The 11,528-nt window shown below is 47.7% G+C and overlaps 1 protein-coding gene across 2 annotated transcripts; it reads left to right on the forward strand.

Moving 5' to 3' along the window:
* The first annotated feature begins 87 nt into the window (after nucleotides 1-87).
* LOC107115740 (cold-inducible RNA-binding protein-like) lies at nucleotides 88-11,026 on the forward strand. Of its 2 annotated transcripts, XM_015417502.1 has the most exons (7): nucleotides 88-185; nucleotides 2,728-2,841; nucleotides 5,717-5,823; nucleotides 7,873-7,966; nucleotides 8,059-8,137; nucleotides 9,918-9,981; nucleotides 10,618-11,026. In XM_015417502.1, exons 2-6 carry the CDS (start codon nucleotides 2,739-2,741, stop codon nucleotides 9,979-9,981), a joined length of 447 nt encoding a protein of 148 aa, XP_015272988.1. In that variant the 5' UTR covers nucleotides 88-185; nucleotides 2,728-2,738; the 3' UTR covers nucleotides 10,618-11,026. The 2 variants fall into 2 exon arrangements, with proteins under 2 accessions (XP_015272988.1, XP_015272989.1); XM_015417503.1 differs by lacking the exon at nucleotides 9,918-9,981.
* The last annotated feature ends 502 nt before the right edge of the window (nucleotides 11,027-11,528 follow it).

The raw sequence follows: 11,528 nt of genomic DNA on the forward strand, positions 1-11,528 counted from the left end.
ACCCCGCTCTCTCGGCCCCCAGCCAATCGCGCGCAAGGTTCCGCGTGGCGGGGCGGGGCTTATAGCCCAGCCTCGCTTTCATTCTCTTCGCCCCTCTCTCTCTCTCTCGCCGCCATCGCGATAGCCTCCTGCTTCAGCCGCTAACGGGTCTGCGCGCATCTCTTCCTCCGAAGCCCCCTTTGTTGGTGAGTGCCGCCCTCTTTTCCGTTTCTCTTCGGGGGGGACGGGACACGGGACGCTGAGAGCGTTAAGAGGAAGGTAGAGAGACAGTCCTGAGGGGGGGAAAGAACAACGACGGAGATAAGGGCCTTTTTTTTTTCCCGGGGGTGGGGGAGGGGAGAAGGGAGAGACGCTACACAAAATGGCGGCGGCGGTTGCCCATAAAAGAACGGGCGGGCCGCCATACGCATGCGTCGGTGGTGGGGAAAAAAAGCCCACCGCGGCCCCTCGTGAGGCGCGGCGCGCGTGCGCCAGAGGGGAGCGCAGGCGGTTACTGACGCCTGGAGAAAGTTAGGCAGAGGAGCGGAATCCTTTGCGGCGTAGGAGTCCGGGGGGGGGGGAGGGGGAGAGACAACTCGCGCTGCTGCGCCTGCGCAAAAGCCAGTCGCTTGGCGCTGGAAGCCGACGGTGCTCTAACACGCATGCCTGTGAATTGGGAGGAGGGGGGGGCTCCCCGCGCTTGAGGAACGTGAGCCCGCGCCGCGCTCGCCTTCCCGCATTCTGTTCAGGCCACGTGCTCGCGGCCATTTTATCCTGGAGGGGGTGGACGGGGCCGTTCCTGCCTTGCCGGCGGGCATCGTTTCTCTTCGCTCCGTAGGAGCAGCCTGCAGAAGCGCCTTTTCCCGCCCGTTCTTGGGAGTATGAAGCACAACAACAGCAACAAAAAAAATATGTCATGGTGCTGGGTTAAAGAAAGGGAAAGAAAGGTCCTCGCCCCAATTTTTTTTTATTTTTTATTTTTTATTTTTTTGTAATTTGAGAAATTTAAGGTTTTCGTATCATGCTGCTGAACGGCTTGCCTGCGGCGCCGGGGACGATACGGACCCAGATGCCTGGCTATACGGAGAGGAATATTTCAGTGGCGTTCCTTAGGCAGGTTGTGGTGTGTCTTGAGCGCCTAGCCTGATCATAGGCGCTTTTACGTGGAAGGACGCTCCACTGACCTTTTAGTAAAATTTACAGGATTACCGACTTTATTTCCTCTACCCCTTGGGATGATAGTGATGTGTCTATCAGTTGTGGGGATTACTTAAATATTGCCAGAAGCCACGAAGGTGAGACACCAAGCCGTGTAACTAGTCGACCAACTCTTGAGGCTTGGATTACATAATATGGAATTGTATTTACCACACCTGGTTACAATTGTGTCCGTCCGGATTTAGCCGCATGTGCCTTAAAAGGCAGACTCCCGGGTGTATCCCTGTCCCTTCCTGAGACTACTCCCTTGCCCCGACCCTTCCAAATGGCTGGGGTAGAATTCACTTCCTGCCTGCTCGTAACTCTTGCGTTTTGTCAGGCATATAGGTGTCTGGCTGCTGCTGGAAGGGTGAAGGAATCTTATCCAGGTTTATTGGGAGGGGGGATGTCCTGTGATAAGTGCCTTATAAGCTGCTGCCACAGAGCTCAGAAGACAGTGGACATGACTTGCAAGGTTGGCTAGTGATGCTGAGGATTTCTTGTCCCTGAAAGGCCAACTTTGTATAGCCTTGCAAATCCACAAAAATTAGAGCCTGCCATTTTGCTAATGCTTGTCTGGATTTAAAAAAAAAATACCAAGGGAAAATTGTAAACCAATAACCTTTGAAATAATAGCGTAAAGGCAGACATATGCTTGGAGCACTAAGAAGGGAAGAATGCAAAAGAAGGAATGTTTTTACTCTGAGGTAACATTAGGGGAGTAATCCATCTTTCTGAAAAAGGTTCTGTGTCGCCTGCTCATGTGCATGTTTACACAGAAGTAACTCTACTTTAGAAAGTCTTGGATCATGGCCAGGAGGACTGGTTCAGATCATGACCTTGTCATGAAACATGCGGGGACCTTAAGCACATTCTAGTTGCTAAGATGAAATGCATTTTTTTCTTTGCTGTTTGTTTACTGCTAGGAAAGAATGGCTCCAGCCGCATTCAAGCTGTAAGGCCCAGTGCATATTTAACTAGGAATGCCACTGATTATAGTGAGATTTTCTTCCAAATATATGTACATAGGAACATGGAGCCCGATAGTAAACTACACCGGCAACTATGGACAACCATTCACATTTTGCATGTCTCTGCCTTGGGGCATGTCAGAGAATGTAAACAGCTTAAACCTGAAATGCTAAATGGCCGCTGCTGGGAAAAGGAGGGTTCAGACATGAAAGCAAAACTGCAAATTCATTTGTTATCCCTGTGGGTATGAGCACTTACAGTGAATTTTTTCTTTATAAAGAGGTAGATGCCTACTGAAAATTGAGCTGGTGGGAGGGGGAGATTAGGCCCTGAACATTTGTTTTTTTTTGGGGGGGGTAGTTTCTAATCAGCAATGACCACACAGTTAATGGTGATAAATTTGGCTGTACACCAGATTTACATGCTGGTCCAATAGTGAAAGAAACTTGATCTCCAAAAGAGCTTTAAGGTGTTCAAATGAGAGGTGAGGAATAACGGTGAATGGATGCGTTGCTGGGAGATTAAAATGGGGTGCTGTTTAGGATGCCCAGACTCAAATGAGCAATTCTTTGTCCACAGATTATTCCGAAATGGCATCAGACGAAGGAAAGCTCTTCATTGGAGGGCTCAGTTTTGACACCAATGAGCAGAATCTGGAGCAGTTGTTCTCTCCCTATGGAGACATTGCAGAAGGTGAGGAAAGGTGTCATCAGTCTTGCCTGTCTCTGGGGTATCATAATAGCTGCGTTTGCTAATGTTTCAGTATCCTGACACTTATTGAAAGTTTTGGGTTTGCACACATTACATAATAAAGCTAAGCACTACGCCCCTGCAGGCGTATTAAAGTCACAAATGGTAAAGGGTTGTCAACATGCATCACAGCATAATGGCAGAATAAAAGATCAGAATCCTGTGTTCCATCATTGCACAGGGGAGGGGGCTGTGTTGATAACTGGACATTCCCTTATGTGGTAGGGGCTGCTGTACTCAATGGATCAACTTTCTGTATCATTTAATAGGCTGTGCCACCTTAAAAGAAACACCTACAAAAGAACAATATAAATGGAAAGTTTTTCTTAACATGCAAGAAGGCTTTCGTTTGTTTTTAAAAATAAAGAGAACATTTGACCCACCTCCGTTCTGAAGTGTTAGTCCAGAAGTAGTGTACACACACTCTGAGACAAAAATGAACTCTGTACAATGCATGGTATAGTTGTATTACTACTTAACAGTAACACCCTTCATTTACTAGTCTTATGCAAAATATTTGGCTTTTTCCTTCACGCCTCACAAGCCACTAAATCCCATGCACCCTTAAAGTGTTTCCCATTCACCAAATGCACCCAACCTTGCACCCATTCCTCTTTGATAGCTACACAAAAAAATCCGGCCAGGAGAGTTGCTCACTTGTGCTGTACTGACTTTCACTTCCTCATCTCTTTACTAATTTGCTTTTTTTTTTTTAGTGTGAACGTTCTTTCTTGCTGTGTGGTAAAGGTTCTCAGTCGGTCCCATCAATATTCTCTTCTGTTTGTGTTTATTTAAAATGGGTCCCCAACCTTTTTTAGCTTGCGGGCACCTTTGGGATTCTGGTGGGTGCACCCACAAAATGGCTGCTATGGGCGATGTAGCCAGCCACCAAATGCTGCCACAGCTTACCTTTGGTCACACAGTAAAGATCCTTGTGCTGTGGTGGTAGCTGCCACCAAAGCAGTCTTTTTAAAAATCTGCAGAGCCAATAAAATCTCCAGTGGTCGGTCAGAGCCCCACCTGTCCCCTACCCCCTTTGTGCAAACGTTTGATGGGAGCCAGGGAAGGTGTCAGTAAGCACAGGGGTGCCCACGGGCACCACATTGAAGACCCCTGATTTAAAACATTTCTGTGCTGCCTCACGATGCTGGCCTCGGAGTGACTCCCAGTACGGTAAAGCCCAGATTTGACATTCCTACTCCAGCTAAAATGGCAACTAGAAGCACACTTTCAACACAGCAAATATCAAGACCAGCAAAGTGTGAGCGGGAAAGAAATCATCTTTGCCTGGTGGTTAACACTCAGAAGAAAAGGCACCAGGTTAATAGTTGCGGCGGGGGAGGTGTTCTGTGAATAAGGTGTCCCAGCCTAGACGGGTAGCAAGCAGTGTTCCCTCTAAGCTGAGTTAGCGTGAGCTAACTCACAGGTTTTTTAGCCTCCGGCTCACACATTGTTGTCTTCGCTCGGGAAGGAGGGCTCCAGAGCAAACTAATTTCTGCAGCAACCAAATCGCTCGCTCACAACTTTAATGCCAGTAGCTCACAAAGTAGAATTTTTGCTCACAGGACTCCACAGCTTAGAGGGAGCTCTGGTAGCAAATTTGCATGTGGGGTTCTGTATGCCAGTAGGGCCATCACTAGGTGCCATAGATGAGTGCAAATTGTGTAGTGGCTCTGGGATATGCTTTTGGAAGTCCAAGCTGGCTTTAAAAAAATCCTTGCTGCTCTGTCTTATCTATTTGAGCCTCATTAGTATCTTCTTACTACTTATCCTCCGCAGCCCTTCTCATTTACCCCATTGCTAATTCCTGCCTGTTGAAATTCCCACTCCTGAGACTAACGTAATTACTTAGGGTAAATTACTTCCTCTGTACCCATTTTCACCTTATTGGGGACCCAAAGTGGCCTACATCATTCTCTCCCCTGCCATTTTATCCTCACAACAGCCCTGTGAGGTAAGTTAAGCTGAATGTGTGACTGGTCCAAAGTCACCAAGGAAGTTCCATGGCAGAGTGGGGATCCAAGCCCTGGGTCTCACAGATCCTAATCTGATGACATTCCATAAACACTGCTCTAACCACACTGGCTCTCCCTAACATGATCTTCCAGCCCTGGCCTGCAATGGGTTTGAGCCTTAAGTACATGCGAGTTGTAATTTGACTATTAGCTCTGAGGAAATTGAAAGTCTTTTGAAGGCCAATTCGGACAGCCTGCCAGATTGTCTGGAAGCGCAAACCATAACCCTCAAACCATATCTGCAGCTGCTTCCACTTTGCCACCTGCTTGGCATTCCCATTTCTTGATGTCCAGAACTTTGTGCCCATTCATGCAGCATGTCAAGCCAGACGACTATGTAAATTGGAGCTGATGATTCCTAAGCAGCATCTAGCTTCCTCACCAGACTGCTTGCGCCTTCAGTTTCAAAGTGATCACTGTGTTTCAGAATGTGCAGAAAGCAAATGTGACTGCATCCATTGATATGGTGGAAGACTGCCCTAGTGTATAGGCCAGCTTTGACACTCCTGCCCTAGTGGAAGTGGTTATGTACTAAATAGGTTAATAAAGATTCCTGTGTGCATAAATCATGATGCCCCGTTCTGCTAATTTACACAGTAGCCACCCTTCTAGTATTAAATGTTGATTAGTGAGTCTTGTTTGTTGGGTGCATTTGAAGAGTACTGTGGTCCTCCAAGGTCCACCAATCCCGAATCGGTGCTAATTGACACCTGTGTATAGCCAATGGTGGCATCAAGATATTCATGTGTTCCTGATTAGTTAAAATATCTGGCTAATACCTTTTTCGCTTTTCTTGCCCACAGTGGTTGTCGTGAAAGACCGGGAAACCCAGCGGTCCAGGGGCTTTGGCTTCATCACCTATTGCCGTCCCGAGGATGCCAAGGATGCCATGAGAGCCATGAATGGAGAGGTGAGCGGGGACCCCCCCCCCCCTTCTTTGCTGATGCTCACAGACTTGCATCACGGGTTGTTGGTGCTCTGTTGTGTGTCCCCTTCCTTCACAGTGGTACCATAGCTTAGACTTGCTCAGGTTTGCAAAATAGGGTCCCATGTTGCACCTGCCCACAGGCCCTTTATTGCTGGAATCACATGACTTACAGTCCATGGGTGTTTCCTTGCACCTGTATTCTGTGTGTTTGCTGATCTTTTATGAAAGAGCTTCCTTGTGCTTTCCTGAACTTGAAGGAGCAAGCCAAGCACGGCTGTTCTCGCGATGCCTCCGATGCAAGTCTGAGGGCCCAGCTAGGTGTGGTGGCTTCCCCGAGTCCACCATAGGGAACGATGCCTCTGCCATTTTAATGAATGAAAGCCACAGGGCCCCAAATCATGATCAGTACCATAGGGAGAGCTTCTGCCATCCTTCCCCCCCAGGTGTTTTCAAGAGCATAAATCCCTGGCGTGGGGGGGAGACCCTTCCTTGCATGCCATGGTCCCAGTCATAACAGGACCCCCCAAAATTTCATCCCAAAATAGCAGAGGCACTCCCATGGTGGACTTGAGTGTGCCATCGCTTCTAGCTGGGCACTTCGTTTTCCTTTTTACAGAAGCACGTTCCTGTAGGCTGACCACCCTGTACATCACTTATTGCCCAGGGCCAATAAAGCATTCCAGAGCTTAGGTCTGCTAGTGGAAGTCAAATGTCAAAAGGGTTTACCTATATAAAATAGAACTAAAGAAGAGCCCTCCTAAATCAGACCAGTGGTCCATGTAGTCCAGCATCCCGTCAAACAGTAGCCAGCCAGTTCCTCTGAAGGGCTAACAACAGGGGATAGAGGCCAAGACTTTCCCCTGCTGTTGTCTCCTGGCTCTGAATGTGGAGGTTCCCCTCAGTCACCAGGGCTAGTAGCCACAGGTAGACCTGTCTGCCCTGAATCTGTCTAATCCCCTTTTCAAGCTGTTTATTCCTGTGGCCATCACTCCATCTGTCTCAAACCTACTACCCATCAGCAGTCCCAGACTCTTCATCCTTTCCTCATAGGGAAGGTGCTCCAGCCCCCTAATCATCTTGGTTGCTCTTCTCTGCACTTTCTCCAGCTCTGTGATGTCTCCTTTGAGATACGGTGACCGGAACTGTACACAGTATCCCAAAGGAGGCCACACCATAGATCTTTACAAGGGCGTTATAATAGTGGCTACTTTAATGGGAAACGCCCATCAGCTTACCTCTCCCCCACCCCCTTGGGAGAGCAGCCCCCTGCAGAGCATGAGCAGCCCCCTGCTGAGCATCCTCAGGATTTATCAATATATTTGAGGAGGCCTGGCCTGCTTACTTGGTTCGATGTGATTGAAGCTTCTTTGGTATGTAGCCTTGCCTTGGTAATGGATGTTTGGCCTCAGAAGAAGTTGTAGGGCCATATAGAAAAGTCAGAGTTGTAGAACCCTTTCCCAGCTGTGCTTGTGTGTTTCTTAAAGCACTTATACCCTGTGGCAAAAGGCCATTTACAATACATAATTAAAAGCCTATGTAAAATAAAACCTCAGTTCATCCTCAACCTAATGAAATGCCTGCAACATAAATTTCATGAAAATTTCTGGTGAGTTAAATGGCCTCACAATGCCTCCTGGAAGCTTCTGAGGGTGGCTTCCGACTCGCCTTGGGGAGGTCCATTCCGTGAAGCATGGGTAACCACAGATAAAGCATGGGCCCTCATCAGCGCCACACAGTCCACCTTTAACGAGGGAACACTTCCCAGGCGATGGCAAACTGAGGACTAGGTTCTCTGTTGAGAAGCATGCAACAGAGCCGCAATTGTCCTGCTTTGTAATATTAGAGTTTAGCATCCTTAAAGAGTAAGAGCCGCAATTGTCCTAATATTAGAGTTTAGCATCCTTAAAGAGTTTTACAAGAAAAGGGAAAACATTTATTTATTTATTTTACCATGAGACTTTATTTTGGAAACATACGAGGGATATGATCATCATGGCTAGAGGCATTAGCTTTGACTTTTCTCTTTCCAAGTCTGTGGATGGCCGTCAGATCCGGGTTGACCAGGCTGGGAAATCATCCCGTGGCTCTTCTGGAGGCAGAGGACGTGGACGTGGATTCTCTAGAGGTGAGTTTGCCCTCGGCACATGCCCCTCAGTGTTCGTCGCTCAGCTGCACAGGAGCAGCAAGGCTTAATAAACCCTTGCGTCTTTGTTCCAGGAGGTGGAGGATACGGAGGTGGCCGTTACGACAACAGGAGCGGCGGTTATGGTGGATCAAGAGACTACTATGGCAGCAGGTAAGCCCGCCTGGAGGAATCTGCAGCCCCTCTTTGGTTTGGGTAGCTGGAGACTGCTAGAAAAGTGCACGTTGGTTGCAGGTACCAGGCATTGCACCACAGCACAGATGTGAGACATTGGGGTTTTTTTGCTCGATCCAGCAAGCTGTAGTATTTAAACCACTTGACCCTGCCATCTGTGGATTTGTTAAAAAATCCTGTTGGCCATGCTGTGTTTTAAACATTCTCTGTGTTGAATTGCAGCCTTACCTAAAGGTGTGTGTGGGGGGGTACTGAGGGGGAGTTGCATTTTGGCTCCGTATGCTTGAGGTATGCTCAGCCGTGTCTTGCTCCACTTAGCCTCCTGGCACCTCCTTTAGGATGCATCCCAGCAATATTCTCTGCTAACTTGTTTGTGTCAGGAACAATGTTCCCTCTAAGCTGTGGAGCCTTGTGAGCAAAAATTCAACTTCATAAGCTACTGGCAACAATGTTGTGAGTGAGCGATTTGGCTACTGCATAAATTAGTTTGCCCTGGAGCCGTCCTTCCTGAGCTAAAACAAAAATGGGTGAGCCGCAGGCTAAAAAACTATGAGCTAGCTCCCACTAACTCAGCTTAGAGGGAACACTGGTCAGGAGTAATCCATTTCTCCTGTTGCTTGTGACCATGAGTTATCCCCTCATGATTCCCCTGTTCCCCAGGAGCAACATTTCAGGGAGGTGGGGGGGGGGAAGAGGGAAATTCCATTAATGGAGATGCATTTCTGTTAGCAGAAATTAACATCCTTTGTGTTGGAAGTGCTGCTGGATTTTTACCATGGGGGGCATACTTTAGATTACACTGCTGCTGTAGATCCCATATCCTTTGTCTACCTGTCGGGTCGTTGGGAAGCAATGCTTGCACTTGTTTCTCTCTGGCCCTGAAGTGTGTGTGAACTTTGTAGGCACTGTCTAGGCAGATACTGTGATCTTGTCATTCTCCATCAGTGGAGCGTGATATTCCTTGCACTGGAGCATATTCCTTCTGGTGGTGCTCCAAAGGCAAGGCCATGCAGGTGTTTCTGAACTCATCCCCTCTGGTGGGAGGCATACCTCCAGAGGGGATGAGTTCTGGCCATACATCACAGGAATATAAGTATTGTGTGGAACAGTCATGCATAGCTCCTGTGCACGTGTGGCTTTCAGGCTACAAGTGGCAATTCAAAAATTCCCTGTTCATTTCCTTGAGTCTCTTTAAGATGTACAAAACTTCCTTGAAAACCAGTGGTTCCTGTTTTTGTTGCCTCGCCCTAACTCGTGTATGTTTTCTTGGTGCTTGCTTGGCTGCAGCTGGAAGACAGTGGTAGTTAGTAATAAGTTTGCATCAGGAAAATTTGGTTGCTGGTGGACTAGACCACATTATTTTGATTCCTAAGAAACCAGGGATAAGCTGATGTGAAGTTCTGCATAGCCCACATAATGTTAATGCTTCCAAGGAATAGGGGCATAATTGCCACTCTTCCATCTTAAACCGTGGTTACTACGGAGTACAGAGACCAAATGCTTCCCCCCCAAAAGTGACAAAGCTAGGAGCAAATCCTAGTTTTTCATGTTTAGCCTTCTCGCAATCTTACTGACTATACAAAGAGACAACGGAGCCGAAAACTGGTGTAACAACAGGAAGTGGCTTGTATAACCCCCCTTCCCCCCAAAAAAAATTATGTTCTACCTATTGAAGTTCTGTGTACAGCTTTTTGCATATGCTGAGGAAACTGTGGACCTCAGCGACAGCCTAAACCGATCTTCTGTGCTTTTGCTGTAGGAATCAGGGAGGCTATGGAGACCGTTACTCTGGGAGCTCCTACAGAGACAACTACGATAACTAGGTATGTGTGTGCCTTGCAGTAGGCCCAGTGGGTTTAATTGTCATCCGTCCCTGGTCCTGTGGCAGCTGCATGAAGCATAGCGCTCAGAGCCGCTAACCGCCTGGTCATAACTTTGCCAGAAGGTTTCCTGTCCTCGTCAGCAGTACATTATCAATGCATGTGGTGAGTTAGCCCGCTGCCTGAATAAAGGGAAAGCTGAGACAGTTAAACCCATCCACCAACTTTTTTTTTAAGGGACACTTTTCAGCCAGCCTATAAAATTCATGACTGTGGCTTTTTACACACAGGGAACTTCCTCCGAACCGTAAGTTTGTGGGAATTAAACCTCCACGTTGTTTTTTTTTAAAAGGGTCGTGCTTTTAAAAAAAAAACTGCATGTGCAGATGGTCACTCTGTAACAGACAGTGCCCTCAAAGAAGAATGAAAGCTAGGAAGGTGAAGTCTTGGTATTCAGATTCGTGTTGTTGTTGTTTTTTGTGGGTTTCCCCCCACCCCATTTCAGATTAGTTGACAGCAGCATTTCTAAGGCCGAAAACCAGTTTGCCCCGGGCAGGGAGGAGGGAGACGACGTTAGTTGAAAATGCTATCCGTGTTCTTCAGCATGCTTTACGATTTGTACCTGCTTCTTGTCCTCAGCTTACACCGAGCATAAATCCTTCCTGAATCAAGATCGTCCTTCCAATGGCCGTATTTATAAAGATTTTTGGAGCTTCGCTGAATCTTGTTTAGTTCTCTACCTGTATTTTCTCTCTCTCTCCCCCCGCCCTTCCCCTTTTTTGTAGTCTTATCACATGCAGCCCAACAGCTTCTGCTACAAGATGGCCTGTTAGAGCTTTCTGGAGGAAAAAATGTTTTAATTTGCCTTTTTTTTTTTCCTTTTTTCCTTTTTTTTTACAGGTGTGTTTCAGCATTTTTTAAAATAACTTTTATTGGTTGGTTTTTTTTTCTCCCCCTCCACTCCCCCAGATTTCTTTTAACGAGCTAAGATTGGGGCTCCAGCCTAAGTTTTGCCTATAATTTTCCCCACCCCCCCCCCCCCCCCCCCGCCGCGTCCCCCCCCCAGGGAACCCGGGCAGCCGCGAGTTGGCTGGGAAAGCAAAGGCAGTCACGTAGACATGCCCCCTTCCTCCCCTGAGCCTCTCCGCTTTTGCGGAGAAGCTAGGGGAAGGGTGGTGGTGGTGGTTTAAATGCTTTTCTTTCCCTCCCCCAGATTGGGAAGGGAAAGAAAGGCATCTTAAACATGCCCGGGCTCCCTGCCTGATCTCCTCCTCCAGGGACCCCATGTCAGCTAGAGAAGGGAAGGCAGGGAGAGCCCAGGGCTTTCCCTTTGTCAGTTTCACTCACAGCTCTGGGGCGCCAGTGACATCGACAGTGGAATCTCTGGGGGCTACCGGAGGGAGGGAAAGAAGGCGTTTTAACATGCCTACTTTCCCCCTGGTGGTGTATATCAGACCCGAATATATTCAGGCAATTCCAAATATTTCCCCAGTCCTGATACTTTACCGGTATTGAACTGGGGAAATTCAGCATTTACCGATATTTTTTGG

The sequence above is a fragment of the Gekko japonicus genome, unplaced genomic scaffold, assembly GCF_001447785.1.
Source record: "Gekko japonicus isolate JY-2015 unplaced genomic scaffold, Gekko_japonicus_V1.1 scaffold3869, whole genome shotgun sequence".
NCBI lineage: Eukaryota > Metazoa > Chordata > Lepidosauria > Squamata > Gekkonidae > Gekko > Gekko japonicus.

What these genes read in the sequence shown, in the direction of transcription:
- LOC107115740 (XM_015417502.1), top strand. Translation starts at nt 2,739, where the DNA reads ATGGCATCAGACGAAGGAAAGCTCTTCATTGGAGGGCTCAGTTTTGAC. An exon ending in TGAGAGCCATGAATGGAGAG is followed by an intron (nt 5,824 to 7,872) that starts GTGAGCGGGGAC and finishes TCTCTTTCCAAG; the next exon opens with TCTGTGGATGGCCGTCAGAT. An exon ending in AGAGACTACTATGGCAGCAG is followed by an intron (nt 8,138 to 9,917) that starts GTAAGCCCGCCT and finishes CTTTTGCTGTAG; the next exon opens with GAATCAGGGAGGCTATGGAG.